Consider the following 27,592-nt stretch of genomic DNA (forward strand, 5'->3'; position numbering starts at 1 on the left):
ACAGCCAAAGCAATTGGTTGGCTGTCAGGCAGGATAACAGAATGTTGGGGAGCATGCTGTCATTATCTCCCCCACCCCATATATTTTATTTTGACATCACAAAAGCTTGTCTGCATGTCTGGAAACTTCAGCTAAGTGTGCTGTGGGCTGGTTTGTTTTGCATCAATAACTCTGGGCTTTGAATTTGCATGGGTGTTGTTTTTAACACAGCCCCCCCCCCGTCCAAATCCGCCATATCACAGGTCACATCTGTCTCTGTGGCCATTGTTTTGTGGTGCTGCCATGGCACAGAAGCATGGATGCAACCCTTCACAGTGCCACCATAGTACAAAAATATGGATTGAAGGCAGTTTCCTATGAATCTTCTTGATTTTTTTATTCAGGTTCCTGCCACAGCTCCCAACAAATCAGAACCTCTCCCATGTTCACAGTCTGCACCATGAACATTACTGCTGCCATAGTGCAATATTATTCATCTGTTTTTGCACACAGCAAAGCTGTCAAGTGCACATGCCATATTATGCTGCCGTTCATGGGCATGGATGTGATCTCTTGTGTGGCAATTTAAAAATATGTACATTTGTGAGGGATGCTTTAAGGTCCTTTTTTATGAAGATGATGATGCAGTCGTGGGTACAGATAGGATCTGTTGGAATTCCATAGAAAAACACAGACGACACATGTCCTGTGGCATCCCCCAGATCTCTGACATTTGCAGGGCAGTCTGTACGCACCAATGTAAGCTTTAATTTGATGCTCGGGTGGGGGAGGAATTTTGTGTAAAAACTAAACAAATTCATTCGTTTTCATTCAGAGGAGCCGACTTGTAACCCTCCCCCCCCTCAAAATCTTTCAAAACAGCAGCGCCAGGTTTCTGCAGAGCTAAAAATAACAACAGCAATATACTGAAGCAGATGCAATTCAAGCGCAGGCTAGTCGAGTATTATGCAGATAGAGATAGATAGATAGATAGATAGATAGATAGATAGATAGATAGATAGATAGATAGATGATAGATAGATAGAAACAAACCCCAGTGCTATGTTTTCCCGTGCAAAATTACCACAGCAAAATTCCCCATCATTTTCATTCCAAGCCTGTGCTTTTTTTCCACCTGCAACGCGGACGGACCGTATCTGATAGCTCCCTCCGCGCAGATTAGGTAACACACAAGATGGACGGAGGAGAAAGGCAGGCAGGCAGGCGGTGGGGGGGGGGAGCGCGCAGCGAGCAACAGGGAAAGGCATCAGCTCCGGCTCTGAGGCGGACGAGATGAGAGCGAGGGAAAGGCGGAGCTGCGGGACTCCTGCCGTCACGCCATTGGCTCTCCTCCCCGCCTTATTTGCATGTCTCAGAGCTTTCTTTTATGCCTGTTCCCCCCCAACCACCACGTGACTTGAGCGGCGGACGAGACTTCCTGTTTGAGGTTGGGGAGGGGAAGAGGGAGTAACTCTCGCGTCTCCCTGCCCCCTCCCCCCCCCCGCGCTCCGTTGTGGTCTCGCGCTGCCTGCCTGGCGGGGCTCTTGTCAGTTAGTAACAAAATGGCTGCGGTGGCAGCAGCTCTGCTCCTGAAGCGGAGGACAGAGGCGGCGGCGGCGGTGGTGGTGCAGGCGGCTGCTGCTACTGCTGCGAGGAGGAGCGGGGGGCCGGCCCGGCAGCATCACTGAGCTCGGCGGCATCGCCTGTCCCGCCAGCAGCCCAACCCCCTTCCCCTCCGAGCGAAAGCTCCGTCCGAGGAGCCGCTCCTGCTGCCTCCACAAATCCCCCGTATCTCTCCCCCCCCCCAGAACCTCTCTCTCTCTTGAGTCCCTGTGGAGGGGAGGAGAGCGAGCGAGCGAGCCTGCTGGATCCTGCTACTGATTGGGTGGATCCCACTGGGAGAGAGCCTGACGGACCTCCTTATGAGAAACTCAACGGCTGGATCGCCCTGGGATCCGTGGATCCTGACCCTGTGAGAAAGCAAGAGACTGGATTTCGCCTTCTTTTCTGTATCCACCTATGTTTGGCATAGCTGGGTGGATCCCCATGAGAGAGACTGGTGGACCCCCTCGTCAGCAAGAAGCTTATCTCCTGGATCCTTTTAGGATCCCTGTCTATCAGAGAGACTGCTGGACCTCCCTTCCTTGGATCCACATATGAAAGGCACAGCTGGTGGATTTCGCTGGCATCTGTGGATCCTTGCCTTCTGAGACACTGCCTGGATTGCTCTCCCCCTTGGATCTGCCTGAGAGAGACTGCTAGATCCTTTTCCTGCTTGTGTTCCACGTCTCTCCTCCCGTTTTAGAGAGACCGTACTGGGTACTTCTTGTTTGGATGTGAGACTCTTCTGGATCCCCCGTGGCTCCTTTTTGTTTTTCCTAAGCTATTCCCTTATACACTTATGGATGGGTACAATTTTCTCCATTTTAATTTGCACTTTTGAAAACAAAATATTCAGATGCTCATCCATATAAACTGAGAATCTCCCAAACACATATTTTTTAAAAGCTGTATTCTGATCAATTAGAAAGCATAACATTTTCCACTCTCTCACATCCCAACAGTTCATTTTTGCTGCAACCACGTACATTTAATTTTAGAACAAAATTCCGTGTGCAAAACTCTAGCTGGGGACTCATAACTGCTAGTTCTGCTTCACTGGAAATAAAAAAGATATTTTAAAAAAGGACCTGCATCTGCTGCACTTCTCTGGGCTGGAATCAAACTGGAGCTTTTAGCTCTTCTACTTGGATACTGTTGATTTCTTGTCTGGTTTCCCCAACCCCCTCCCTCCTCCTTTGTGGCAGGTTATTTTTGGTGGGGTTTTTTTTTATTGGAACGGGCATAAATATTAAAAAAAAAAAATCCAACAACTGACTTTCTTGGCCGTGTGAGATTTTTTTCGTATTCAACGTGAAAAAATACGGGTACTTTTTGTAAGAAACAGCATTAAAGAAAGAAAGGAGCACGCTAGTGAAACTCCCAGACGCCAGACAAAATATTCACTTGTTCTTTTTCAAGGAGACTGAGTCGAAAGCTGCCAAAGAGCCCCAGAAGGAAACGAAGCAAAGGTAAGAGGAGGGCCATTCCCTTCTCTTAATTGGGAGGCAGGGAAAGTTAAAAATGTAAAAGACCTTTTAAGTTGTTCAGTGCATGCGGCTCCCCGTGCCATAAGTACAGAACAGAGCTGTTTTCTGTAGTGTTTTTTTAAAAATAAAAATAGAAATTGTGTTGTAGTCAGTAAAATAAATCTATGAAGTGCTTTCTAATAATAAGCTATTATATTCAAAGACTTAAATAGACTTGGATGCCAGCTTTAAAAACTTCAGTATTTATCAGGCATATCAGGCATATTTTGCATGTAGTTCCTTGTCCCTGCAAAAAAATCCCACACCATATCATGCACATGAGAAAATATGGAAAAGATAATAAATTATGGAACAGAATTAATCTTAAATTATTTTAGTGTGTGCATGCTGTTGATAGCATCTCACATTACCATGTGATGCAATGTTTGGAAAATAGTGATAATTAGCCTTGGCAATTTGTCTTGGTTTAAGTGTAGCTAGAATGGAAAAGCTGATTGAATGTAACCAACTGGAGAAAACTTGAACTTCATCCTTGATTGCCTACAGTCAAGTATAAAAAGATGACTGGATCTTTTTTTCAGTGTTTCTTTAGAATGTAGGCTTCTTTTGTGTCTATATTAAGTTCTTTGCTGGAGTAAAATATTTTAGCATATTTTTGTGTCACCAGTTTTTCCTTTTATGGTAGCAATGATTAATGGAGCAAACCATCAGTTACTAAAGTATCGGGGTCAAAGTAGCATTTCAGTGTGTACAAAATTCTGCCTGTGCAAATTTTATTATTTAAGTATTTGGAAAACCTTCTGCTTCATTTGCTTCAAAGCCTAAACTTGGAAGTGCAGTAGTCCATGCACAGAAGGTTGCTATGTTTTCAAAATATAGAAAATGTTATCTGTGGCTCACTTAATACAGAATGCCTTGGTAGATATTTTAGTTAGTTGCTTTATAAAGATCAGTCTTTAATTTTAGTTTAATGTCCTCTGTTGGAGAGTTTTTCTCCATTTAAACTCTGTGTGTAATAGGGACAACCCATTGTTTTGTTTTCTAAGTCAGGGTAGACCTATCTACTCTGTAAATAAGGTAGTGGTGTTCATTAATTTCAATGATTCTACTCTGAATAGGATTAACATTGGTGACCACCCAATAGTTCCATTGTAATTTTGGCACATGTTTATAATATCAACTCCTTCTTAGAGATATTGAAATGTGGGTGAGAGAGAAACCAAAATCCTGGCTGAATTTGAATATATAAGAACAAGTAATTGTCACTTATTTTAGTGAACCTCATTGGATGCATCAAATTGTATGGGTAAATTGTTGAGATGCAGCAGATAAACGCTTAGCAATACAGACATAAGAACACATAAGGAAGAAAGAAGACAGCTGCAATAAACTATATATATGTTTTTAAGAGCCCATAATATATCGTTATGATTTCTACGTAGTGAGACTCACTTTTGACTTGTTTTTCTATGTTTTGTGTAGCTGTCAAGATACACATTTAGTAATTATTTAATTTTCCTCATAATCCAGATAGAGTTGAACAGTTTGTCAATGGGTAAAGCTTATGATTTAATCTTTCCCCCATAGCTGGTTATTGGAATTTCCAGTCATCATCTGACACCCTCTTCCTTCTACCCTTTCTGGCTACTGATACCTAACTGTGAACTCTGATACCAAACAGTGTATCAGAAATATTTAATATTCCCTTCACAGCTACAGGCATGTTTTATTCATACAGTTATTTTCCTGTTATCTGATATTATCAATTTTCTGTGCAAGCATTTGGTAACTTTTAGTTTTCTGAATATCTTTCGCAGATACCTTTTGGTAGAAAAGACTATTGTTGTTTTTTTAACCAATTGTGCCTTTTCTATTGCTTTTTTAAACTTTTGTTAGTTGGTTATAGATTTTAAATGCAATTTTTACATACCTGATGATAGTTTGATGTCCTAGAGCATTAGTAGTGGCAAGTTATGATGCTTTCTACTTTTGTCACCTGGGACATGCATGGATTAGTAAATAAGGTACATTATGAAAGAGAGATTCCTACTAATGCCGTAACCAAAGCAATTATGATGCATTCTGTGAACTCCTTGTCAGAGATGCTTCCATTGTAAAACTGACTATTGCACTGATCAAAAATGAAATGGGCTGAGTGAGCACTAGGACTCATAAAGATAGCCCTTTCAGTGCATAGGTGGGAAAACCCAACATGTTTTCTACTATCCATGCATTCTGAAAGAGAAAATGTGCAAATGACAGGAATGGAAGCTTGAGTTCATGGTGAATAATGCAATGAAAAACCTTAACCTAGCATGCGGCAGCTGTGAAAAAAGCAGATTGCATGCAAGGGATCATGCCTTTACAATATATGGTGTGACCACATTTGGCATTCTGTGTACGGATTTGGTTGCTGCTTTTCAAAACGATGTTGTAGAGCTGGAAAAAGGGTAGCAAGCAAAATTATCTGGAGGCTGGTGTGGAGAAACTGGACTGAGAAGTATCTTCTTCATACTATAAGTATGGGGGGGGGGTCATCCTATAAAGTTGAATGGTGGGAAATTGAGGATAGACAAAAGGTAGCACTTCTTCAGACAGTGCATAGTTAAAGCTATAGAATCTGCTTCCACAAGATCTGCTGATGGCCAACTTAGATGACTTTAAAAGGGAACTAGATGAATTTATAAAGGGTAAGGCTATCAAAGGCTGCTAGTCATGATGGCTATATGCTACCTCTAGGATTAGAGGCAGATTGCCCCTGAATACTAATTGTTGGGAAACAGTGGGAGAGGGCTATCTTCCTCATGTCCTGCTTGTGTGCTTCTCATAGGTTGGTTATTTAGGAAATGGGATGCTGGACTAGATAGGTAGGCCTTTGGTCTTATATAGCAAGGCTCTTCTTATGTCAACAAGCAGGCCATAAAACACTTTAATAGTGCAGTCTTATGCATGTTTACTTTTATACTTCAGTCACATTGATTACTACAAGGGAAGTGAGTATAGGATTACAGATGAAAAGCACGATATTAATCCACATGGGGTTTATTTTTGTGTCCTTACACAGTGTGATTAACTGTTGAATCTTCAATACCTCATGTATTTCTAAATAGTATGCCAGTATTAGTTTGTTCTTCAGCTCTGTGGGTGTTAGCTCATCAAGGGCAGGTGTCCTAAGCCATCAGTCTGAAACTATGGTGTATCCTTTTTCTGATTGGACTGTTGGTCATGTCTTTGGGAAATGCATATCACATTCTTCTAGAATAGGTAGTGAAAGCTAATACTATACAGTGGGAGAGATGAAAGACAAAGAAATGGGCCATATACTTATCATATGTTGACCAACATATTAGACACTTGTCTAATAAGATCATTAGCTAGTATTTCCTGGTGGTGACCCTCATATTAGGCTCCTTCAACATATATTCTACAGTAACAGCAAAAGGGATCTTCATTTTGAAAATAATTTCCAGACTAACCACCTGAAGGCTAGACCCCATGTATTGTTTGGAAGAGGTCCTTTAATCACTTTAACCTAGCAGTAGTATTTTGCCCTGTTGCTAAGAAGGAATGGGGTTTTATAATTACTTTTGTGATTCTTGATTTATTCCTGAAGTTGGAATAGATGTATGCTTTTGGTGATGGTTATTAGCCCTCTTGGGCAGCCACAATATTAGGATAGTAATTAAACATTTTAACATTTTGTACTATTTTAAATATTAAATTCCTTTGATATTCATTATATCATAAAAAAATCACATGATCACTGTAGAAGAATCATATGCCCAGCAACGGAGGTTGTGTGCGATTTTGTTATCATCTTTTAGTCAGACATTTTAGCAAGGTGTAACACTCCATCATCAGAATAAATAGTATCCCAAACTCTTGTTTGAAGGCATTACAAAACCTTTTGTATGTGAAAATAGTCAATCTAGGAAAGAATAAACATTTTTGAGTTTGTTTCTCTGTATTTCTATTTTAAAATGCAAACAGATTTCCATGTGTAGGGAATTTGGTTTTATTTATAAGCAAAATGGTTGCCATAGTGATTGCCAGTTTTGGAACACTTATAAATCTAAAAATGTAGCCTTTAGAGATATACCTACTAAAACATCAACATGAAAATTTTTTGGCACTCAGAATCTTAATGGCATAAAAATATAAGCCACCGTGTGTGCAAGAATGGATAATACTTTTAAATTACATTTAGTTGTTCTATGCAGCTGGTCTTGTAGAGATAAATATGCACTTTTCCCAATGCTGTCATCTGGCTCCTTTCCAAAACAAGCTGGAGGAGGAGGTCAGGGGTGGGGCAGACTTCTACTTCAGCAAAGGAAGGCTTTCAGATGGAAAGAATTGCTAGAGAAAGTCCCTATGAGAACACTGCAGACTTAAAGCTTAGCTCCCACCCCGTTTCTATTCACACAGGGATATATGTTAATTTATTTGCTTTTTGAAATCTGTTACAATATTTCAGACAAAATCATTTCAAATGTGTACATCAATACACATTCGTTAATCTGCTAAGTTTTTCCATCTATTATGAACTATAGAAGGTTGTTGCTTTGTTGTATGACTAGGATTCTCATCCTTTACCTTGTAAGCTATTTTTGGCTTGTTTTATTTATTGTTTATTTTTAGAACCCGTTTAAAATTCAGATTACAAGATAATGTCATATTTGGAATATTTCTCCCCTTGTCTTGAAGCTGCAGGAAGGAGTTCATCAGGCCATTTAGTAGTAGAGATGAATAATAAGAAACCTCTTAAGTGCCCGGTGATGATGTAGTCTAGCCAATTTTGTATCAGCTGTTACCTTCTGGTGATAATGGGTAGAGGTTTTCAGTAGCTTTATAAAGACATCAGCCATGTCAAAAGAATTTAAAAACCCAATATATTTTGCTGAATTGCAATATGCTATGGCAATAACAAATTTAATTACAAAACTGGCTTTCAATTGTTCATAATCTTTTTATTTAGAGGATAAATATAGCAAGTTGTGGAAACAGATTAGTCATACCTGCTGTCTTCTATCCTGTAGCCCATTCAGAAACATTCTAAATTGAAGACTGTTGCATTGTTGGCTGTGGAGCTTGCTTTAAAATATGCGTGCACTGGCTAAGATCGAGAGAGCTCCCATTTATGTGTACAAAGCAGTTGTGCATATGCAGAAGGAGGTGACCATAAAAAAAAAATATTTCTGGTGGCATCTTCTCATTGCTCATGGGATTCTGCTCCAGAGAACTTGTGATCATTGTGGTGGGTACAGAGGGCTGCTGGAGAGCAAAGCTAAAAGTTGTGCGTGGGTGCATGATATTCTGGATGTTGACTCATATTGTGAGTTAAAAGCAAACTTATCAGTTGTAAACATTTCCACTCAGAAATATAGAGTACACAAACAGCTTCATTCTCAAGTAAAAAACAATGTGTATTTTATGAGATTTTTTTTAATGGTCGCTTATTTCTTTAATCTCGTTAAGCCTTCTATAATTCTAGCCTGTTTTTCCCTTGCTCTCTCTGTGGAAACCTATTATGAACTGTGCCACATGTCAGCATGTGATTGCTTGATTTTTATTTTTTAAATATATTTACTTCAATACTCTGGTTTCTCTTCAGATCGTATAAATCTTTCGCCTTTTACTTCAATAACATTCCTCCTGAATGTTCATTTGGGTGTGGTTTTTTATTTTAAGAATAGATGCAACCCATGCACAAACTTTGACCCATGAAACATAAAGTGTCTGAGACAGTAAAGGCTAGTTACCAGAGCCCCTCTTGTTATATTTTACAGCTGTGGAGGGCTTAAGAGAGTGAAAGCAGTATCTGTGCTACAGAAGTGATGTTTTATGGCTGGCTGCCCAGATTGTCTAGCTTTGCACACAGCTCTGCAGTTTGTCTTCAGAGGGCTGGAGAGGTGGAATGTATTCTTAATAAACAGCCTCATCTCTGCAGAATTGCATTTCCCTATTTCAAAAAGGGGTCCTTTTTCCAATCTTCATTTTTATTTAAAAAGTTGCAGTTTTACTACCTAATATTAAATTTTGTTTTAAAACTGGCTGGATTACCATTGCTCAAATATCGTTTTAGAAAGACTGCTCTCTGAAAAAATGTTAGTTCCACCCCACTCCCCCTCCGAATAAGATTCCTAATTGGTTTGAATAGCCCTAAAAACAATATTGTTGTAATTGCCACCTTGCTATAACTGCCAGGACAGTAACCCCTTCTTCTCCATCTGCCTTGCTCCTGTGGCATATTGTAGTCAAGGAGAATCATGCACACGGCATACCAATATTTCTATAGCAGTCTTTTGTTGGTAAATGTCTGCTGACCTCTCTTCCCTTGTGTCTGCTCATGGTTGTTGTCTCTCTCACCCCAGTCCTTAAGTTGGTATTTCCTAATATATTCAGAGCTGAATTTATTTTATTTTAGAGGGGGTTCTTCAGGAACAAAAGCAAAAGTAAAATTGGCTGCATTCACTTGGTGCCCTTGTACAAGTTCAGGACTTTTGATCCATCAGGAGGTGCGCAATAACAGGAAGGGAGCAGATTGCCATTCCCCCCTCCCTCTCAACCTTTAGTACCCTGCCCTGAAAATCAGTTGAGAAGGCTCTCCTCCAGAACAGATTTTCTGTTGGATGCAGGTGGGTGTTGTTGTTTTTTAATAAAAAAAGCAGAATTAAAAAAGCAGCGGGAGGCCCCATTAGTTAACGTGGTATCTCAGGTTAAGAATGGTTTCAGGTTAAGAACAGACCTCTGGAATGAATTCAGTTCTTAACCAGAGGTACCACTGTACTCTGTTTTCCCTGTATATTTAGCATGAGTTGTTTTTGTGAAAGGAATGGGAAGGAAAGAGGAAAGCAAGTTTGGGAGCAGCTGCTGCTCCACTGGTCAATGGATGGGGCCAAGTTGGTGGTCTTCCTCAGAGGCAGGAAGTGTGGTTTCCCAGTGGCCCTTGGTGCCATGACTGATGGCAGACATCATTGGTAAATCAGTTCAAACTTAGGTTCTGCGTTAGAACTGCATATAATAATGGCAGACTGCAATGGGAAAGTGGTATAGGAACCCAGCTTTATGCTCTCCTGGTTTCACTATTCTATACATCTTCATCTAGAACCAGATGAAGGGGATTGTCCCTCTTCCACACCAACGCTAGGAAAGTAGCTTCTCAACTAGATTAGGATAAGAAGTTTCAAACATGTCTGTACAGTGAGGTGTACTATAATTCTTAAATAATGTATGTTATAGGTTGTTTTGATAATTCAGTACAGAGGCTGTTAAACTGTGGAATTAAAACTGCAGCTTTTAAGTGCTACTTTAATCAAAAGAAAACAAAAGGGCAGTATTACGTAGAAACAAGAAGGCTTAATAGAAATAAAGAGGATTATGAAGCAATTTAAGCATTACAACTTCAGATGGCATCAAGGTTGGATGGTATGCTAATCAGTTTTGGCTTTTTACCAGGTAAAATGATGGGTTTATAACCTTTAAGGGCTCAGCTTTCTCATTAAAAGAAAAACTTTGACAAACATGCACTCCAGGTGGAATCCAACATTGTTTAAGTTGGTCTCTGTGTGCTCCCCAAATTTCTTTGGAGGGTTCCCCCAATCATCTGGAGAATATTTTGAGTTCACATGGAATATTGCATGGGGGAAGAGAAGAAGGTAAAGTCCTGTTGTGCAGGTTGGTTCATTCTACTTATGAATGGACAGTGTTGGATACAAGCCTGTATTGGCGTTATTGTATTTGGGCATGTATTGATAATGAGCTTAGAAAGGTAGTAGTAAATGAAAAATGATGTAAAACTGCACTGTGTGTAATATTTATGTCTTAAGATAATGAATGTCTCTCTATTTGGCTTGATAGGTTGCCATGAAAGCCGTACCTTTGGAAACTAGCAGATTTGAATATAATTAGAGACAAATTACTTTACAAAAACATCAATACAGAATAAAAAGCCCTCCTCTGTACTAATGTTTTTGTATAGTTATTTTTTTCTAATTACATTTTTCAAAGGCACAGATAATACCACAAATGTTTCTGCTAGCCTGTGACCATTTCATTAAATTTGTAAAGTACAAGTGTACTAGAATGCTCCATCTACAGCCTGAAACATAGTTTTCATTGTTTCTTTCTGAATACACGTGCAGTAATAATAATGGTTGGCATTCAGTCACCCGTTTTTCCAAAGACAGTTGCTTGCATTGCATCAGAGGCTTTAGGGATGGCTTGTTGGCATGTACAACCACTGTTCTAAGAGGGAATTGGAAAACTGCTGTATGCACAGTTTTGGATTGAATATCTTATTTTAAAGCGCTCAAATTGAAGCAGTGTGATTCAAATGAACCTTATTTCATATCAGTGGGGATGTAAGCAAATGCCCGATGAAATCCATGGCCTTGAAATCACAACTTAAATGTAAATATTGCTTCTCCTTTTTTGACTGATAGCATTGTGTTGGTAATGTGCACTTTGTAGTGGTATGGTACATATGCTCCCAATGTAGAGTTTGCCACTCTTGGAATGATACCAATGTAGAACTTTTAATTTATTTTTCTACTGGTTCTAGTTGTAAAAACGTACGGCAGTAATGTAGAAGAAGAGTTTGGATTTGATATCCCGCCTTTCACTCCCTTTAAGGAGTCTCAAAGCGGCTCACATTCTCCTTTCCCTTCCTCCCCCACAACAAACACTCTGTGAGGTGAGTGGGGCTGAGAGACTTCACAGAAGTGTGACTGGCCAAAGGTCACCCAGCAGCTGCATGTGGAGGAGCGGAGACGCGAACCCAGTTCCCCAGATTGCAAGACTACCGCTCTTAACCACTACACCACACTGGCTCTCATGTACAGTGGTACCTCAGGTTACATACGCTTCAGGTTACATACGCTTCAGGTTACAGGCTCCGCTAACCCAGAAATAGTGCTTCAGTTTAAGAACTTTGCTTCAGGATGAGAACAGAAATTGTGCTCCGGCGGCACGGCAGCAGCAGGAGACCCCATTAGCTAAAGTGGTGCTTCAGGTTAAGAACAGTTTCAGGCTAAGTTCAGACCTCCGGAACGAATTAAGTACTTAACCCGAGGTACCACTGTATTATGGTACACTATGCCTGAGTGTTGCAGTGTGGTTCATAGTTTTTCAGAACTACATTTAGTTTCAGAGTATGTCATATTGTTATAAAATAGTGATTGTAGTAGTATTTGCATTTTCTGTACTTTATAAACAGCTGTATTGAACTTCTGTTGGTGAAAAATGAATCATTTTAAATGAAAACCATAGTTTCCCATGATTTTTTAAAAAAGTAATTTGAAGTAATTCTTTGGTAAAAACTCAAAAATCCACTCTTGAGCAATGTGTTTATTATGATCATCTAAAATGCTACAAAATTGAGGCAAGCTTTGAGTTTTCCAGAACTCCTTTTCAGACAGGATGTTACAAAAGTAGGCTGGATGTTGTAGCCATGAGATCTGCTTAGACTGCATTCCAAAATGGAGACTGCAAGCTGAATATGTCCTTTCCAGGTGCTTCAGATATCAGGTTACACACCTCAGATTCTGGGATATAGAAGCAATGGCTAGTCTCTGGTTCTTAGAAATTAAAGTCTGGCTTGTAACTGGCTGTGTAGAAAGCAAGTAAAAGAGAAACGTACATGGCTGTCTTTAATTTATCAAAACCAGGGATTAATTTTGGACATTGTAGTACTTAAAAAGAGTAAATTGAAGCAAAACTGAATGGTATTACCTCTTAGTTGGAGTTAGTCTTCAGGTCATACACACAGAGGTTATGGTTCATCTAAAGAGCAGCATCAGCAGAAGCCTTACACAAGAACTTCTGCTTGTGCAACAGGACTTTCTTTCCCACTCTTCCCCCATGCTCCTTGTAATTGGCTGGTGTAGGTGTATGTCAGAAGAACCCCCAGAACAGCATACATGGGCGGAGGTGTGGGTGTTGGTCCATCTGGCAAGCTGAAATGCTTGTGCAGACTGAACGCTCATCCTAGCACATGGGTTTGGAGCAGATCCGGCTATAAGTCTGATTTACTATCTCATTAAACATAGGAAGCGCAGAAACTACTTCCCTAAAAGCCAGTCTTGTTGTTTTCAAATACAGTGGTACCTCGGGTTACAAACACCTTGGGTTACAAACATTTTGGGTTACAGACTACACTAACCCGGAAGTAGTACCTCGGGTTAAGAAGTTTGCCCCAGGATGAGAACAGAAATTGTACTCTGGCAGCAGCAGGAGGCCCCATTAGCTAAAGTGGTACCTCAGGTTAAGAACGGTTTCAGGTTAAGAGCGGACCTCCGGAACAAATTAAGTTCATAACCAGAGGTACCACTGTATGCTTCTCCTAAGGTGAGCAAATTACATAGTTACATGGTGCCATTTTAATATGATTCATGTATTTAAGAAAAGTTGATTTAACAAAATTAATGGTACATAAAAGAGGTTTGCCTACATTAATACTGCAGTACTCAAAAAATCGGTTCATGGATACAATTTGAATTTTCTCTTTTCCTAGTTATATAGCTATGTGTATCTATAAGTGGCAGCTCATAGGTTCCCTTTTACAAGCTCATCTCCCACTGAGCACCTTTTTCTCTCTAAACTTTCAGAAGTTATTCACCTAGGGTATGTACTGTAAGGTTTGGTAAAGTCATCCATATTGGGGCTAATACAGTATTTTTAGCTTACAAGAGTGCATTTTTTTGTACTTGAATGGCTTAAGGCAGGATTAAGCAAATTTCATTAAAAAGTGCTCTTTGTGGATTTCAGCTTTCACCTGTATGAGAATAGTATGGAATGATATGATGGCTTCTCATCTTACATTAAAGAGCATTACTGTTTAGTAGCTATAAAATAGTATTTCAGTAGCAGTTAGACTAGAGTCATTTGTATAAGCTACAAAGACAATGTTAAAGAAAAAGGTGCCTTTCTGATTGAGATTCAGTGTAGCAAGTACAAAGCACTTAATATTCTGCCTTACTAGTATAACCACCATAATAAATCTTAATTCCAAGTATTTCTAAGTCCTCTATTTTGTCACGTAAGCAAAAGTTTTCTCACTTAATCCCTCCCTCTCCTGATTTGATGTTTCCCTCCTCTTGAGAATCCCAGGACCCTTGACATTTCATTGTGTCTCTTGACTAGCTCGCCAGGGGTCTGAGTTTAGAATTCTTCCCATCTACTTAATACACTGAATTCCATATTCACAATGCTTCTAACAAGTATGGAATTTAGAAAACTTTTAAAGGGTCTATTGAATTTACAAAAGAAGCTGTCAGTTCATTGAAGAGTTACTGCACATCTGCAGCTTGGATGTTGCTTTACTATAATGTTAAGTAGGAATATATCGCAGGAATAAAATGTTCAAAAATTCTTTAGAAAAATCACAATTTCAAAGCAATCCTAAACTTTAAGCCAGCAGTTTCCAACCATTTTGTTCCAGAAACTGTCAATTAGTTTGGGATATGATATACCTTGTTCTGTGAAAGAACTGTTGTGCTTTTAAAAGTACAACCAGTGTGGAATTGAGACCCATTCAGTTATGAATGTTTCGGGTAAGATGCCTAGTTTGCCAGTCCTCAAAAAACAGTGAGAAGATTTCTCCCATTTCCCACAAGCCTAACTTACTAGCTACCTTAGTGATACCTCCTAGTTTCCTTAGTGATTTTGATTTGCAAAATACCTGGGATAGGTATTTTGCAAAAGTAGTTCAAGTTGTTCATTGCAACACCACTTCTGGTAAGAATGATTGCAAGTGAGGGGGGAGACTAGCAGCTGCTGCTGCAGTGTTAGAACCCAAGATGTTAAGCTGAATATTGTGTTAGTTCACCCATAATGTCAAAGCATGGATTGGTGCTATTATAAGAGTGATTTCTGTGCTCACACTTCCCTTGTTTCCCTTGAGCACTGCAATTTCCTCTCAATATTTTGACAAACCATAGTATGGCATTAAGATCTAGATTGGCAGTCTGAATCATTTTCTTGCTTTTCAAACCTAAGTTTGATCCTGGTATGCAAGGTGAGCACAAACCATAGTTTTGTAACAGGACTGTGGTCTGATGGATATCTGTGTGTATAAGGACACAAGTTATTGTGGACCAAGTTATTGTAGCAAGACATCATGTAATCACCACCAAACATCACTTGGGGCATTTGTGAAGTGGTGGTAGCTTTGCAGAAAACTATAAGGCCTGCATATTTGATTTATTTCAGTTGCATATGGATGGGTCCCCTCCCCTTTTTATCCTGGTTGTTCAACAGTCATTTCTTGATGGAGTAGTGATTTGCTACCTTTCACAATAATGGTGGAATTTTCAGTAATAAAGTCTTGATAGCGTGATTAGGGATTATGTTGAAGCAGAGACTGCCAATTGAATTAAGAGGTCTTCCTAACTGCCAACCTGTGCTATTAACTTCATTGTTTTCAGCCTCTGTTATCCCAAAGTGAGAACAGAGGTGAGGAAATTATCTGATTATCCAGGAGCACTGTCTTCTTTTTCATTTACTTCAACTGAGAGTTTACCCTTTGACTGGGTAAAAAATTCGTAGTGCAGAAAACGCAAGATCAAGATTGCCATTCCAGTGAATTGCCCAATATATTCATGGCAGTTACTAAGATCACTCAGTTTTCTGCTCCCTGAAGACCAATGGTGTTTGTGGGATCTACGCAGGTCTGGCTCCAGAGCTTTGGGAGGCATTGCCAGGCTGCCCTGAATGGGCCCTGAGAGTCCCCAGTAGCTCCTTCAGTGCCCATTGCCACTTGGGCCCTTGTGAAGCCACTGCTGATGGTGCCAACATCCTGCTCATGGGATTGCCTAGTAACTCATAGTCCATTACAGTGCTGCTGCTGCTGGATAAGTGCACAAGAGGGTGGAGCAGTCATCAACCTTCCCTTCCCTCTTGTGGTGCCAGTGCTTCAGTGGGTCCTGGCTCATACAACACCAGTGTTGCTGCTGTCAGGGGCTCAAGTGGCAGCAGGTATTGGTGGGGACAGGCAAGGCTTCAAGTGACGATAGGCCCTAAGAGTGTGTAAGTTGTCCATGCTTATCTCTAGTAGCATTTTTCAACAAGTTGGTTTATACACATCTTCTGGAATGAATGTGGAGCACATACTTGTGGTTGAAATTGCTGCTGCTGCTGTTGACTGCTCTTGAACAAACTTGAAGAGCCCTGCTGGACCAGGCCAATGGACCACCTAACCCAGCGTCTTGTACTCACAGTGGCTGATTTGAACACAATGGCCCTCTCCCTTCCTATGGTTTCCAGTAACTATCATTCAGCTATGGAGGCAGAACATGGGGAGGGTGGGACGACAAAAGAGAAGAATAGACAAGAAAAATGGGGGCTCTTTTCTTTCAGAGTAATACAAGTGTGGAAGATTCTAATGCCTCCCTTTTCAGTCAAAATACCTCTTTTAGCATGTATTTTTACTTAATCATTCCATGTTCATGCAAGTCTAGCTAACAGGCTTGCCCTTTATAACAGCTTCTGCATGGGAGAATTGCTGGAAATGAGGAATTTGCATTAGTTATGGCTCGTATTGGAGCACGTGCATATCCACCTTTTAGCCCTGCTACAAAAAAAGAAGTTCTACTCCCAGGTAATCAACTCCCTGCCAAGTAAGGTTGAGATCTATCACCATTTATAAATTTAGCACATTGAGCAAGTTTTGCATACATTTGTGGGGTGTGAGGGTGTTAAAATAATTTATTTAGGTTTTGCTAGTCATTAAAGGGCTAGAACATTGATGCTGTACCCAGTCATAGATGCCCTGCCTCCTAACTATTGGGAGTCTCTTTCAAGCATTATGTGATAATATGTATAAACTTTTTAAAAATGAAAACTGAGATTCAGGGAGCTGGGCTAGTCATCTATTGCTTTGTTTTTTCAGAATTATAGCATGGGTACAACCTCACCATTGGCATCCTTTTGAAGAGACTCCAGTGTTCATCAATGACCTAATTAATTGTGTAAGACTTTCTTCTATGTTGAGAAATCCCTCACAAGGAAGAGTTAGCTCTCTTTCATTGAGTTACATTTCTTCCTCCTATAATATCCCTCTTTTCAGTTTAATTTGCCAAACATAAACCATTCCGAGAAGCATTCTGTGCCAGCTTCTTGCCTCAGGCTAAACTTGTTTTGGAAAGTTTCAGGGTAATGGTTCAGCCATTTCAGAGGAAAGAGATGGGGGAAACAAGCTGTTTTAGTGCTTCCATCTTTTGGCGGAATACACTGAAACAAAAATAAAATTCCCTGAGAAAGCTTAAGTTTACAGCAGCTGATTGCTTTGAACTACTGCTATGTTTCTTGATTCTCAGTAGGTATGACCAGATGTTAGGGTAGACATCAGCTATGAACATTCATGCCCAGTTTTCTTTTGATAGTGCAAAGATAGTATGTCTTTCACTATGTATTAACAATATGTATTGCTCACTGCATCCCAAAGAGGATAGCGTATAGTTGGGAGTGATGAAGGAAATTTCTGGAGTGGTATGTAGATGGAAATGCTAACAAGAGGCCAGGATTGCCAAAGTCAATAGTAGAAAGGGGATTATGGAATCAGTGACCTATTGGGCAAAGTGTGGGATAGTGCACGCACACTCATTTTTCATCCCTCTCTCATGTTGGAGGGTGATGTCAAATAGTTGACTTACTAAGCTGTGTTGCAGGAGAGGCTGGGCAAAGGATTGGGTAAGAGTTGAATGTGTGATAGGATGGTTATAGTAGGAAGACGAAGAAGAAGGCATAGATGGGATACAAGAGACCTGGTGGTGGGGTTTGATTGGCACTTCTTCTGATTGTGTATGTACATCTTTGGGAGGAATTGGCTAGAATAGGCTGATGAAAGAGGGGTGACAAAGTAGTGAAAGATTGGGTGAAGACATAGGAATATATATGAGTTCAATTTTAGCCAATATATGTTTGTTTATTATTTTTAGAACTTCTTCCTATAGGGAGGGATAGGATAGTTCAAGGCTGTGGAACCTGTGCTTTCTTCTCTGATGATACTGGACTGCCAACTTCCATCACCCCTTGCCAGAATGGCCAAAGGTCAGGGATGATGGGAGTTGGAGTCCAATAGCACCTGGAGGGCCACAGACTCCCCACCCCTGCTTTAGTGTAGACATCTCAGTGTGGTGTCTCATAATCAATGTAGTGACATTTAATTATCCAATTTATAGATACATTGCTCTATCCTCTCTGATTCAGACTTTCACAGGTGTACTGTGATATTGCTGTCATGTATTCTGCCTTGCTCATTTGTTATAGTGGAGGAGGCAACTTTCTGCTTGTAGCCAGTGCTCTTGCCATTGAAATGATTACTGAAGCCCTTGCATGTACACAACTTCCATGTCTGTAAGCCAGTAGATTATAGCAGTTTAAACACCATTCTAAATTTGGTAGCATGGTAAAGATTTTGTTCAAGTTTCAAGGCACATTTGACACAACAGTGGCAAACAGGAAGGAAATCTCCATGTTCAGTGGTCTTTTTCATCTTTCAGCCAATGCTTCGTTTCTGTGTTTCAAAATAAACAAACAGAGGAGGAATGTGTAACATATACTAGGGTTTTATCAATGCCTTTGTAATCACAGTTCTAAAAATAACTTCATGAACACTGAAGAACCTTAAATATTATCCTTTCATTTCACTGCTAGATGATTACACATGGGATGTGTCAGCAGAAGCTACTGTTTGATAGACCACTTGGATAGTCAGTTCTATTATTTTAAGCTTATTTAAGTGAATGTATTTAGAAATGTCATTATGTAAAACAGTTCTGAAAACTGAACTCTATTTTTTAAAAAACAAAAGTATCCTTTTCTGACTTAATTTGAGCTGCTTATACAAATGTACCTGGGAGTACTTCCCATTGAATACCTTAGATTTAAAAGTAAACTTCATGAATAGGATTGAGCTATTAAACTCAGAAACATGTATTTAGAAAAAATAGTGTTTCATTGTGAATTGCACTTATGCCTCTTATACTTATCACTAATACATTAATTTGGTGGTATTCAAATCACATTGTATTTTTAATCAAGAGGAAAATGTTTGTGGTTCTCTGATTAGCTTTGAGAGATTCTAATTTAGTAATGTTTTGAAGCTAGTTAAGTACTGCTTTAAATAAACAAATGAATATGTGTAGAGAATCTAACATTGGAGACAGTAGATTAGATCCTATAATTTTAGTATTTGGCCATCTCTAGTGAAATATTCCTAGAATCATAGAATTGAAGAGTTGGGAGGGAACCTGAGGGTCATCTAGTCCAAACCCCTGCAATGCAAGAATGTCAACTAAAGCATACATGACAGATGGCCATCCAACCTCTGCTCAAAAACCTCTAAGGAAGGAGAGTCTACCACTTCCTGGGGGAGCCCTTTCCACTATTGAACAGCTTTTACTGCCAGAAAGTTCTTCTTAATGTTTAGTCAGATCCTTCCTTTCCAAATACACTCAACTACAGCTAAAACTGAGGCATTTCCCTAATAAGTTAAAAATTTTGTGAGAAGTCCTCTGTGTGCCCTATCTTCTGAAGTGACATACAGTACATGGCTACTGGTGAGAAGGTCTTCTCAGTAACAATACCCTGGTTGTAGACTTCCTTCCTAAGACATGTTTATGTCATGCTTTGTCAAGCAAAGGCCTGTTGTCTTGAGTTTTTAATGCCACCTAAATTACTTGATTTTATTTTTATCTTCTGAATAAATTGCTTTTATGGATTGTAGTTTTGTATTTTGTTTGTTTGTTGTTACCTGACTTGTTGCTCTTGTGAGAAGGCAGGTTAATAAATTCTGCTAATAAGTACAAAATAGCAGGAATTCACTCTATCCTACAGCCCAGCCCTTTTGAATTACAACTTTATGCATTAATGTTTTGAAAGGAAAAATAGTTGTTTCCAGATTCATGTGGAATACAGTAGCTATATTTAAGTAAGGTTTTAGGAGTATGTGTAATGGAAAAAAGGACATGCTGGGTCCATTACCTAGTGCATGTTCTGAGATGATGAGCCTAAGGATGAAAAGCAAAGTTGTGATTAAATGTTTTGTATCTAACAAAATAAGCAAGAAATTGCAGGTCAGAATAACAAAACAGTTTGAGGAACATTGGGCAAAAGATGCCTGCATTGCAGGTGTGGACTGGATGACCCTCATGGTACCTTCCAACTCTACAATTCTGTGATTCTATTATTCTATGAATTATATCTAGATATCTTTACAGTATCTGCAAAATATGAATTTAAGTCAGTGGGTGACAATCTTCCAACAACAGGCTAGAGTACTTTAGCAAGTCTTAGAATGGCTGTAAGACTTGAGTATTCATGCACAATGATTTTTTTAAAAGGGGCAAGAAGTGGGTGTAACTGCATGATCTGATCCTTATGTGGATATTCAGGATCCATCTGTACACATATTCAGATCTAACTCTGTATTCTGCAACATTTGAAAGTCACTTTCCAACGTCAAGCCCTAAGTGTGCAGCTTGTTTTGTAGTTTACTACAAAACACTGAGAGTTGTACTCTCATTGTACAACTCAGGATTTGCTTGTCTCCAGTGTACATGAATTGTAATGATCCTATACTGGATCTTATAATACAGTCTGACAAAAAGGCTTCCTGTTGCACCTTGTCTTAAACATGCTGTTCATCATTTGAAAAGAAAATATTCCATAATCCAATCCCCCTCCCCCAATTTTCCCCCAGTGGGGACAAATTTGGAAAAAATGGTGGGAGAAGTTTCACTTCAAATCTTCCTGTGATTTTTTTCTGTGCCTTCCCATCTCTAAGCCTAACAAACAAACTGAACCTGCAGCAGAAGTTGTGCAAGTAGGCTTTGTTCTCATTGAGCTCTCCTTCAGTTCCTGTGGGTTAAAGGGCTGCAGTGTAATACAGAGCTGTGAGGGTGAAAAACCTGCTTTCCACTTCTAGAAACCTGTCATTATAATCAAGGTTAGCCTCTGTTGCAGTGATGTCCTTGACTGTGCGCTTCTGCTTTCTTTAGTGTAAGTGTCTCTCTGTTGTTTGTTTCTGTGAGGACATGAAAGTTGCTTCACATATTGGGACAGTGTTGAGGTGGTTCATCTACCACTGCAGGACACCCTGGAGGAAATAAGTGATCTTCCTTCCACAGCTAGCAGTTGAGGCACTCTGCAGCCTCCTTGAAATGCAATGGAAAGGAGGGGAGAGATTGATGGGTATCATCATATTGATGGTACCACATTCCAAATGACTGAACAACCTTTTGCAGGGCTTTCATGTACATGCTGAATTTCATGAGGGCCAAGATGTATCCCTGTGGGACCTTCACATCCCCAAAGGCCATGAAATCAAGCAGTGAATGTTTCTTACCTTGTCAGGGATTGGATGCTGTTTGGAGGAACAGGAGACAGGGGAGGGTTTTTCACATCTTGCCCTGTGATTTTGCCTAGGGAGTATCATCCGGGGATGAGAAGTGGTAAACGGGGCAGGGAAAGTAGGGGAATAAGGTATGGAGAGGACTGGAGCATTCCCTTCAAGCCACTCACCATTCAATTAGAGCCAAACTTAGACATGAATGGATAACTTGGTGGTTTATTTCTAAAATACAACACAGTCAGATAAAATACATTGAAACTGCAGAAATGATTTTAACACAATCAATTAAAAAAACCTCTAAGAGCCAAATAACTGCTACTACAAATAACTGCTGAAATCTAATTGTGGGCAACAAAAGAGCCAGGTGTACCTCTCTAGGTATAGCAGCTGGAAAATTCCCTGTCTCTCCTACCCATTGCATAACTGTCACATTTTCCTCCATTCATTATGTGACTGGATTCCCGGACCCCCTGGGTGGGTTATGCAGACTCCCTATTGGGAACCACTGGTTTAGGGGTTTGGGGATCATTTACCTTCTAGAGCATACATATTTTACCAGTGAAGTTGTTGGCCTACTGGTATTTCTAAAATTGTCCCCTAGCAGCATGTTCACTTCAGTTATGGAGGACTGCACAAGCAGATATACAATCACAGACACAAATCTAATATTACAATAAGATAAAATCCACTCAAGTAATCAAGTCTCCTAAAGTTGGAGGGGGCGCTATCTGGAGAGGCATCCAGACCAACATTATTGGGCTGCAGTTGAAAGAAGAATTTGAAGAAACACTTAAGACATACAATTCTTTGATTTTCTCCTTGTGTGATATTTGAACAAGTAACTTTTAACAACTGATGGAGAACATGAGTTTCAGCCTTTTAAACGCTGTTTCAGTACTCATCTGGAGAGCAGAAATACCAACGACAATTTTAGCAAAGGTTTTAATATCTTTGGCTGGTGTTTGTAGTAGTGAAGAATCATTTCTTTAATTCTTTTTTTAGAAAAGGCTAATGTGTTTGTAGGCCTTCCTTTGATCAGGTCTTGCTTGGAATTCTCTCACACTTTCAAACTTGTCAGCTGCGCTGGCTGCATAGGTGTACATTTCATCTTTTGAAACACCCAACATCAAAACTGCCATGCAACCTCACATTTTAATTATGAATCCCAGTCTTTTCTTTATTATCTGGCAGAAGCATTTTGCACGAGAGTTATAGTGAAAGCAGGATATAGGACTACAACCCACAAATCAATGGCTCTTTCCCTTCTTTTCCCTTTATGGATGCTTTAAAATGCAGCCTTTCTGCATCTATCTGGATTTGGAACAGAAAGGAGTCTTGCTTTAACACCCTTGGAGAAACCTCCTGAACACCTGCTTATGGAACAATTTATCATGAGCCAATTACTAGATTTTCTTTTTAGGTTGTCTTCAACTACCATTATAGCTGGAACTTTGTTCCAAGTGCCTTTTACACTGTAACATTCTCACTGCAGTGCTAGAAGGACACAGTTTCTGTCTTTGTCTATACAGTATATACATTCAAGGATTATTTAGTTGAAGACAGGTACCCAAATTTTAAATTTTAAACAGAATATGAAGCTGGTAGTTATTGGGTAGATCCACAGTATTCTGTGGGATCAAAATTAAGCATTCATGTTTTGTAAATAAACTGTACTATTTTTTCAGCACTTTGTTAAGTTCATATTTTGGGGGCAGGGAGTTTCACGGCTTTTGCCTATGGGTCATCAATTGACCATCCCTCGTGAAACAGAAGTATACAACAGATTCCTTTCAATAAAATAAAGTGTAAGCATTAGACTAAAGGATAACAGTTGTGTGTTGGTTGAGATCAACTATTTGGGGGGTGGGGCAGTATTTCTAGTGTAACTCTCCTTCATGAGATGCAGTTAGTATGTGGCAAAAGTGAATCTTCTAATTTGTGAGAGATGGGGAAAAAAGCACCCCTTCATGTATGGTACTAGCAGACATGTGAGCCTCCAGCCAATATAGCAGAGGAAGAAATCGGTGTCATTTTTTTTCTGATAGCCTATTTCTGTGTAGATAGGTATGAAGTAGAGGAGCATATTTGAGCGGTGATAAGTTACAGTGAAATGATGTCTTTAAAAAACCTAAAGAGTTTTCCTGTCCTCCCTCCCATCTTCTCTAGAGGATTGGAAAAAACCCTAGAACAGATTTGGGGGGAGGGGTGCAAGACAGAAATCCTTGCACTAATAGGATGACTTCAGTAAACCCACAATGTTTAAAACAGTGGTGGCCAAACTGGGCCCTCTAGCTGTTTTGGGACTACAGTTCCCATCATCCCTGACCACTGGTCCTGTTAGCTAGGGGTGATGGGAGTTGTAGTTCAAAAACATCTGGAGGGCCAAGTTTGGCCACCACTGGTTTAAAAGCTTTGCCACACACCAGCAGTGACATTTGCCTTTCCTTATTTTGTGTGAGCATCCGTATTGACAAGTTATGTGTATGCTACAGACTTTAGACAGCATTTTTATCACATGGTTTAGCGCAGCGCGCGGGGACTCGCCAAGCAGGTGGCTCGGTTCGGGGGTCGGTCATAGGCTGCTTCCGGCCCTTGGGCCTTAGGTTGCAGACCTCTGGCCCATGGGAAACCCACAAACAGGACCTGTGTGCAGTAGCACTCTCCACACTGGTGATTCCCAGCAAGTGAGTCTGACTCTGAATATATCTCCAACAGTGGAGATAGAACACAGCCATTGTGGCTAGTAGCCACTGACATGTATATCCCCTATGAATTTGTCTAATCCACCTTTAAAGGTATCCTTCCTATACACGATGAGTACCTTTATACACCTCTGTCTTCTTTGCCTTACTTGCTTCTTTTTCTAAACTAAAAAGCCTCAAATGTAATCTTACCTGATAGGGGAGTTCCTCTAACCCCTTGATCATTTTGGTTGCCTTTTTCTGAACCTTTTTCCAGTTCTGCAATATCCTTTGTTGAGGTGAGGTAACTAGAACTGTACACAGTTTTAATTTTCAAACCCTTTCTGAAATTGACAGCTGCTGGGCAGCCCCCCCCCCACAATAAATAAACGAAAACTTCAAGCTATGGTTTTCTTTGCAGGGTTTTTCTGTCCGTACATTCACATTTTTACTATCCAAGAGTTACTCTGTGATCCAAATCTACGAAGTTTTTTCTGTGATTTTAGCCATGATTGTAACACAAACATACACACAAACACTGGCTCTTTTCCTGGCGTAGCAAACAGCAGCCCCCCTACATTTGCTTTTGTTCCTCCACAGCTTTTGTCACAGTTACAGTTTGAGTTAAAATATTCCCAAAACACAAAAGGCAAGGTTAAAGCTACTTTGGGAGCTGTAGTTCCCAAACCTCTTGATTGCAGTGTTAAAGGTAGTAAAAAAAGACTACATTTAGCCATCTAAGATGGATGGGAAACCTGTGGTCCTCCAGATGTTATTGGACTTCTCCCATCAATGCCAGCCAGCATGGTCAGGAGTGGTGGAAGTTGTAGTCCATCAATATCTTTGAGCGCCACAGGTTCTCCTTACCTGATCTAAGACACATCCCTTTGTATCCTAAACAGGAGTGTGTCCCCATGTTCCTCAGTGAGTTACTAATAAATACTTTTTTAAAAAAAATGTTTAGCTTCAAATTTGGCCACATACTCTGTGTGTGTGTGTGTGTGTGTCTGTGTGTGTGTGTAATATTTTCAAATTTCTGCATGAATATACTGTTCAGTACTCCCTTTGTATTGTCCAAATACTCCCTTTAAAAAGCTTCACACTGAGGTTATACTTGAAAAAAGACAGATAATTAACTCTTGAACAAATTTCTGCTTTGAGAGAGGCTTATTTTTAGCAGAGTTCGTAGTTGCTGGCTGCGTAACAACATAATTCACAGTTCATTGATCTTGCTTGTACAGAACTATGGTGTAGGGTCAAAAGCTTCATCTGCTATCACAATGGGTCAGGATTTTGTATGCTGGATATCTGACACTGGGTAAAAATGACAGAAGAGTGACAGACTTCCTGCCTATTTTCTCAAATTTGCCAATTTACAAACTGTAGCACAGTGCCCATGAGAGAGATTGCTATTGTTACCAGCTGGAAAAGCGTTGGGAAATAAGCTGTAACCGTACCTATTGAAAAACAGCTTGATGGTGCGGAAGATGTGTGAGTTTTTAGCATACTTAACACATTTAGCTTGATCTGCAGCCCAGTAAAACCAAAATTCTTGGCCTGAAATTAAATTGTAGAGTGGATTGGCTTGCCTATGTGTAATTTTTGAACCCTCTCTGGAGATACAGTGTGACTGAACCTTGGCCTTTTTATGTTCAATTACTCATAACTCTAATACAGTGGTGCCCCGCAAGACGAATGCATCGCAAGACGGAAATCCCGCTAGACGAAAGGGTTTTCCGTTTTTGAGCTGCTTCGCAAGACGAATTTCCCTATGGGCTTGCTTCGCAAGACGAAAACGTCTTGCGAGTGTTCCGATTTTTTTCCGCTCCCCCCCCTTTTCTAAGCCACTAAGCCGCTAATAGCCTTTTAGCCGCTAAGCCGCTAAGCCTTTAATAGCCGCTAAGCCGCTAATAGGGTTGCTTCGCAAGACAAAAAAACCGCTAGACGAAGAGACTCGTGGAACGGATTATTTTCGTCTTGCGAGGCACCACTGTATTTTAAGTTCAAATACAGTACAGAAAACAAATGGAGCTTAAGTGATTTTTAAAATGTAAAAAAGTATAGAATTATTCTTCAAAATAAAATTATAATCCATCTCCTCACCTCCACTACCTTTGTTCCATCAGCTACTTATTCCAATTGTAATGAAATGTTAGTCCTTTTGCATTTTTTGTGAAATTTGCACCTACATCCCCACTAAAGAAGTAGTTACTAGTTTTTAGCTGCAATTTTTGCTAATTTGTCATTTATTAATCCCTCTGATTAATTCCTCTAACTGCGGGAGGCTGTGGAAGACAGGAGTGCCTGGCGTACTCTGGTCCATGGGGTCACGAAGAGTTGGACATGACTAAACGACTAAACAACAACACAATCCCTCTAATACTATTTTTCTATTATTTATTAGGGTTAGGTTTTTATGGGTTTTTGCATCAGGTTTCTTACCAATCTAGTGAAACTTTTTAAAAAGAGTTTCAGGTGTGTATCTTTAATGTTTCTCAAGTGTTCACTTAATAAGTTGTAGGTACTGTATTCCACTCCCCGTACACCCCTAAAATATGCTTTGGAGGGTCCCCCAGTCATTCAGAGCAGATTTGGGGGACATGTGGAGTGCTGTAGTGGAATGGAGAGAGGGGAAAGAAAAGCCCTGTTGCTTGAGACATTTGCTCATACTATATTTGGTCTCATCTGTGGTATATGCAGAACAATTGAAGACGTATGGAACATACAGGAAATGCCTCTTGTAAGACTTGGAAATTTTGATTGCTTTTGTAGGGTTATTAATTAATGCCAATTCTTTCTAAATGTTGTTTGTTACAGTAGTAAAGAGTTGTGGGTTACTGATTATTATTTTTTAAATACACATTGTAGTATAAAATGCATTTAAATATTAGCAGCTTTGGATATCACTCAGGCTTCTTTACAGCTTTTGTGTAAAACAACCCTCTCTAAAACAGTTACCATTCTCCCATTTTAAACAGGGAGAAAGAACAAACACAAGAAGAGGAACATTTGATGGAAGAAAAGAAAAAGAAAAAGCAGGAAGAAAAGAAAAAGAAGGAAGGTGCTCAGAAAAAGGTTTGTTTGAATGTCTCTTTAATGATGTAATTTTAGCATTTTAGGGTGATTTCACCAGTGTGTCTTGGATTAATTATTTGGATTTGATTTTATATATAGTCCCATAGTCTGTGACCAATATTTGTAAAAGCTACCAAATTTTATGCATATATTTGGTTTTCGTCACATTTCTTTTAACAGGCAGAAATATACCATGTGATCTATGCATCTGTGCATCTAAGAAAATGCTTTTACTATAATTGGATTAGAAATCCCCATATTTATTATCCAAGAGGGGCCAGAGGCCTCCTAAACCTAACCCAGACAACTGTTCCAAAAGAAACCCATGGTTGATGCTATCAAAGGCTGCTGAGAGGTCCAGAAAAACCAATAGGCTTTCACTCCTTCTATCCAATCCCCATAAGAGTGACGAAGGCTGT

At 39.8% G+C, this 27,592-nt stretch overlaps 1 protein-coding gene across 10 annotated transcripts in view; it reads left to right on the top strand.

Annotated features, from left to right (window-relative positions):
• TNRC6C (trinucleotide repeat containing adaptor 6C) overlaps positions 1 to 27,592 on the top strand; it is a 432,408-nt gene that overhangs the window by 300,893 nt on the left and 103,923 nt on the right. For 8 of the 10 annotated variants that reach the window (XM_081185339.1, XM_081185338.1, XM_081185344.1 and 5 more), the window contains one exon: positions 27,077 to 27,173. In XM_081185339.1, the coding sequence (XP_081041465.1) occupies positions 27,077 to 27,173 (97 nt within the window). Of the gene's footprint in view, positions 1 to 1,512; positions 3,051 to 16,990; positions 17,033 to 27,076; positions 27,174 to 27,592 lie in introns of those variants that run through there. The other 2 variants (XM_081185345.1, XM_081185346.1) reach the window with 2 other exon arrangements.

This window comes from Podarcis bocagei (genome assembly GCF_964188305.1).
Source record: "Podarcis bocagei genome assembly, chromosome: 2".
In the NCBI taxonomy this organism is placed as follows: domain Eukaryota; kingdom Metazoa; phylum Chordata; class Lepidosauria; order Squamata; family Lacertidae; genus Podarcis; species Podarcis bocagei.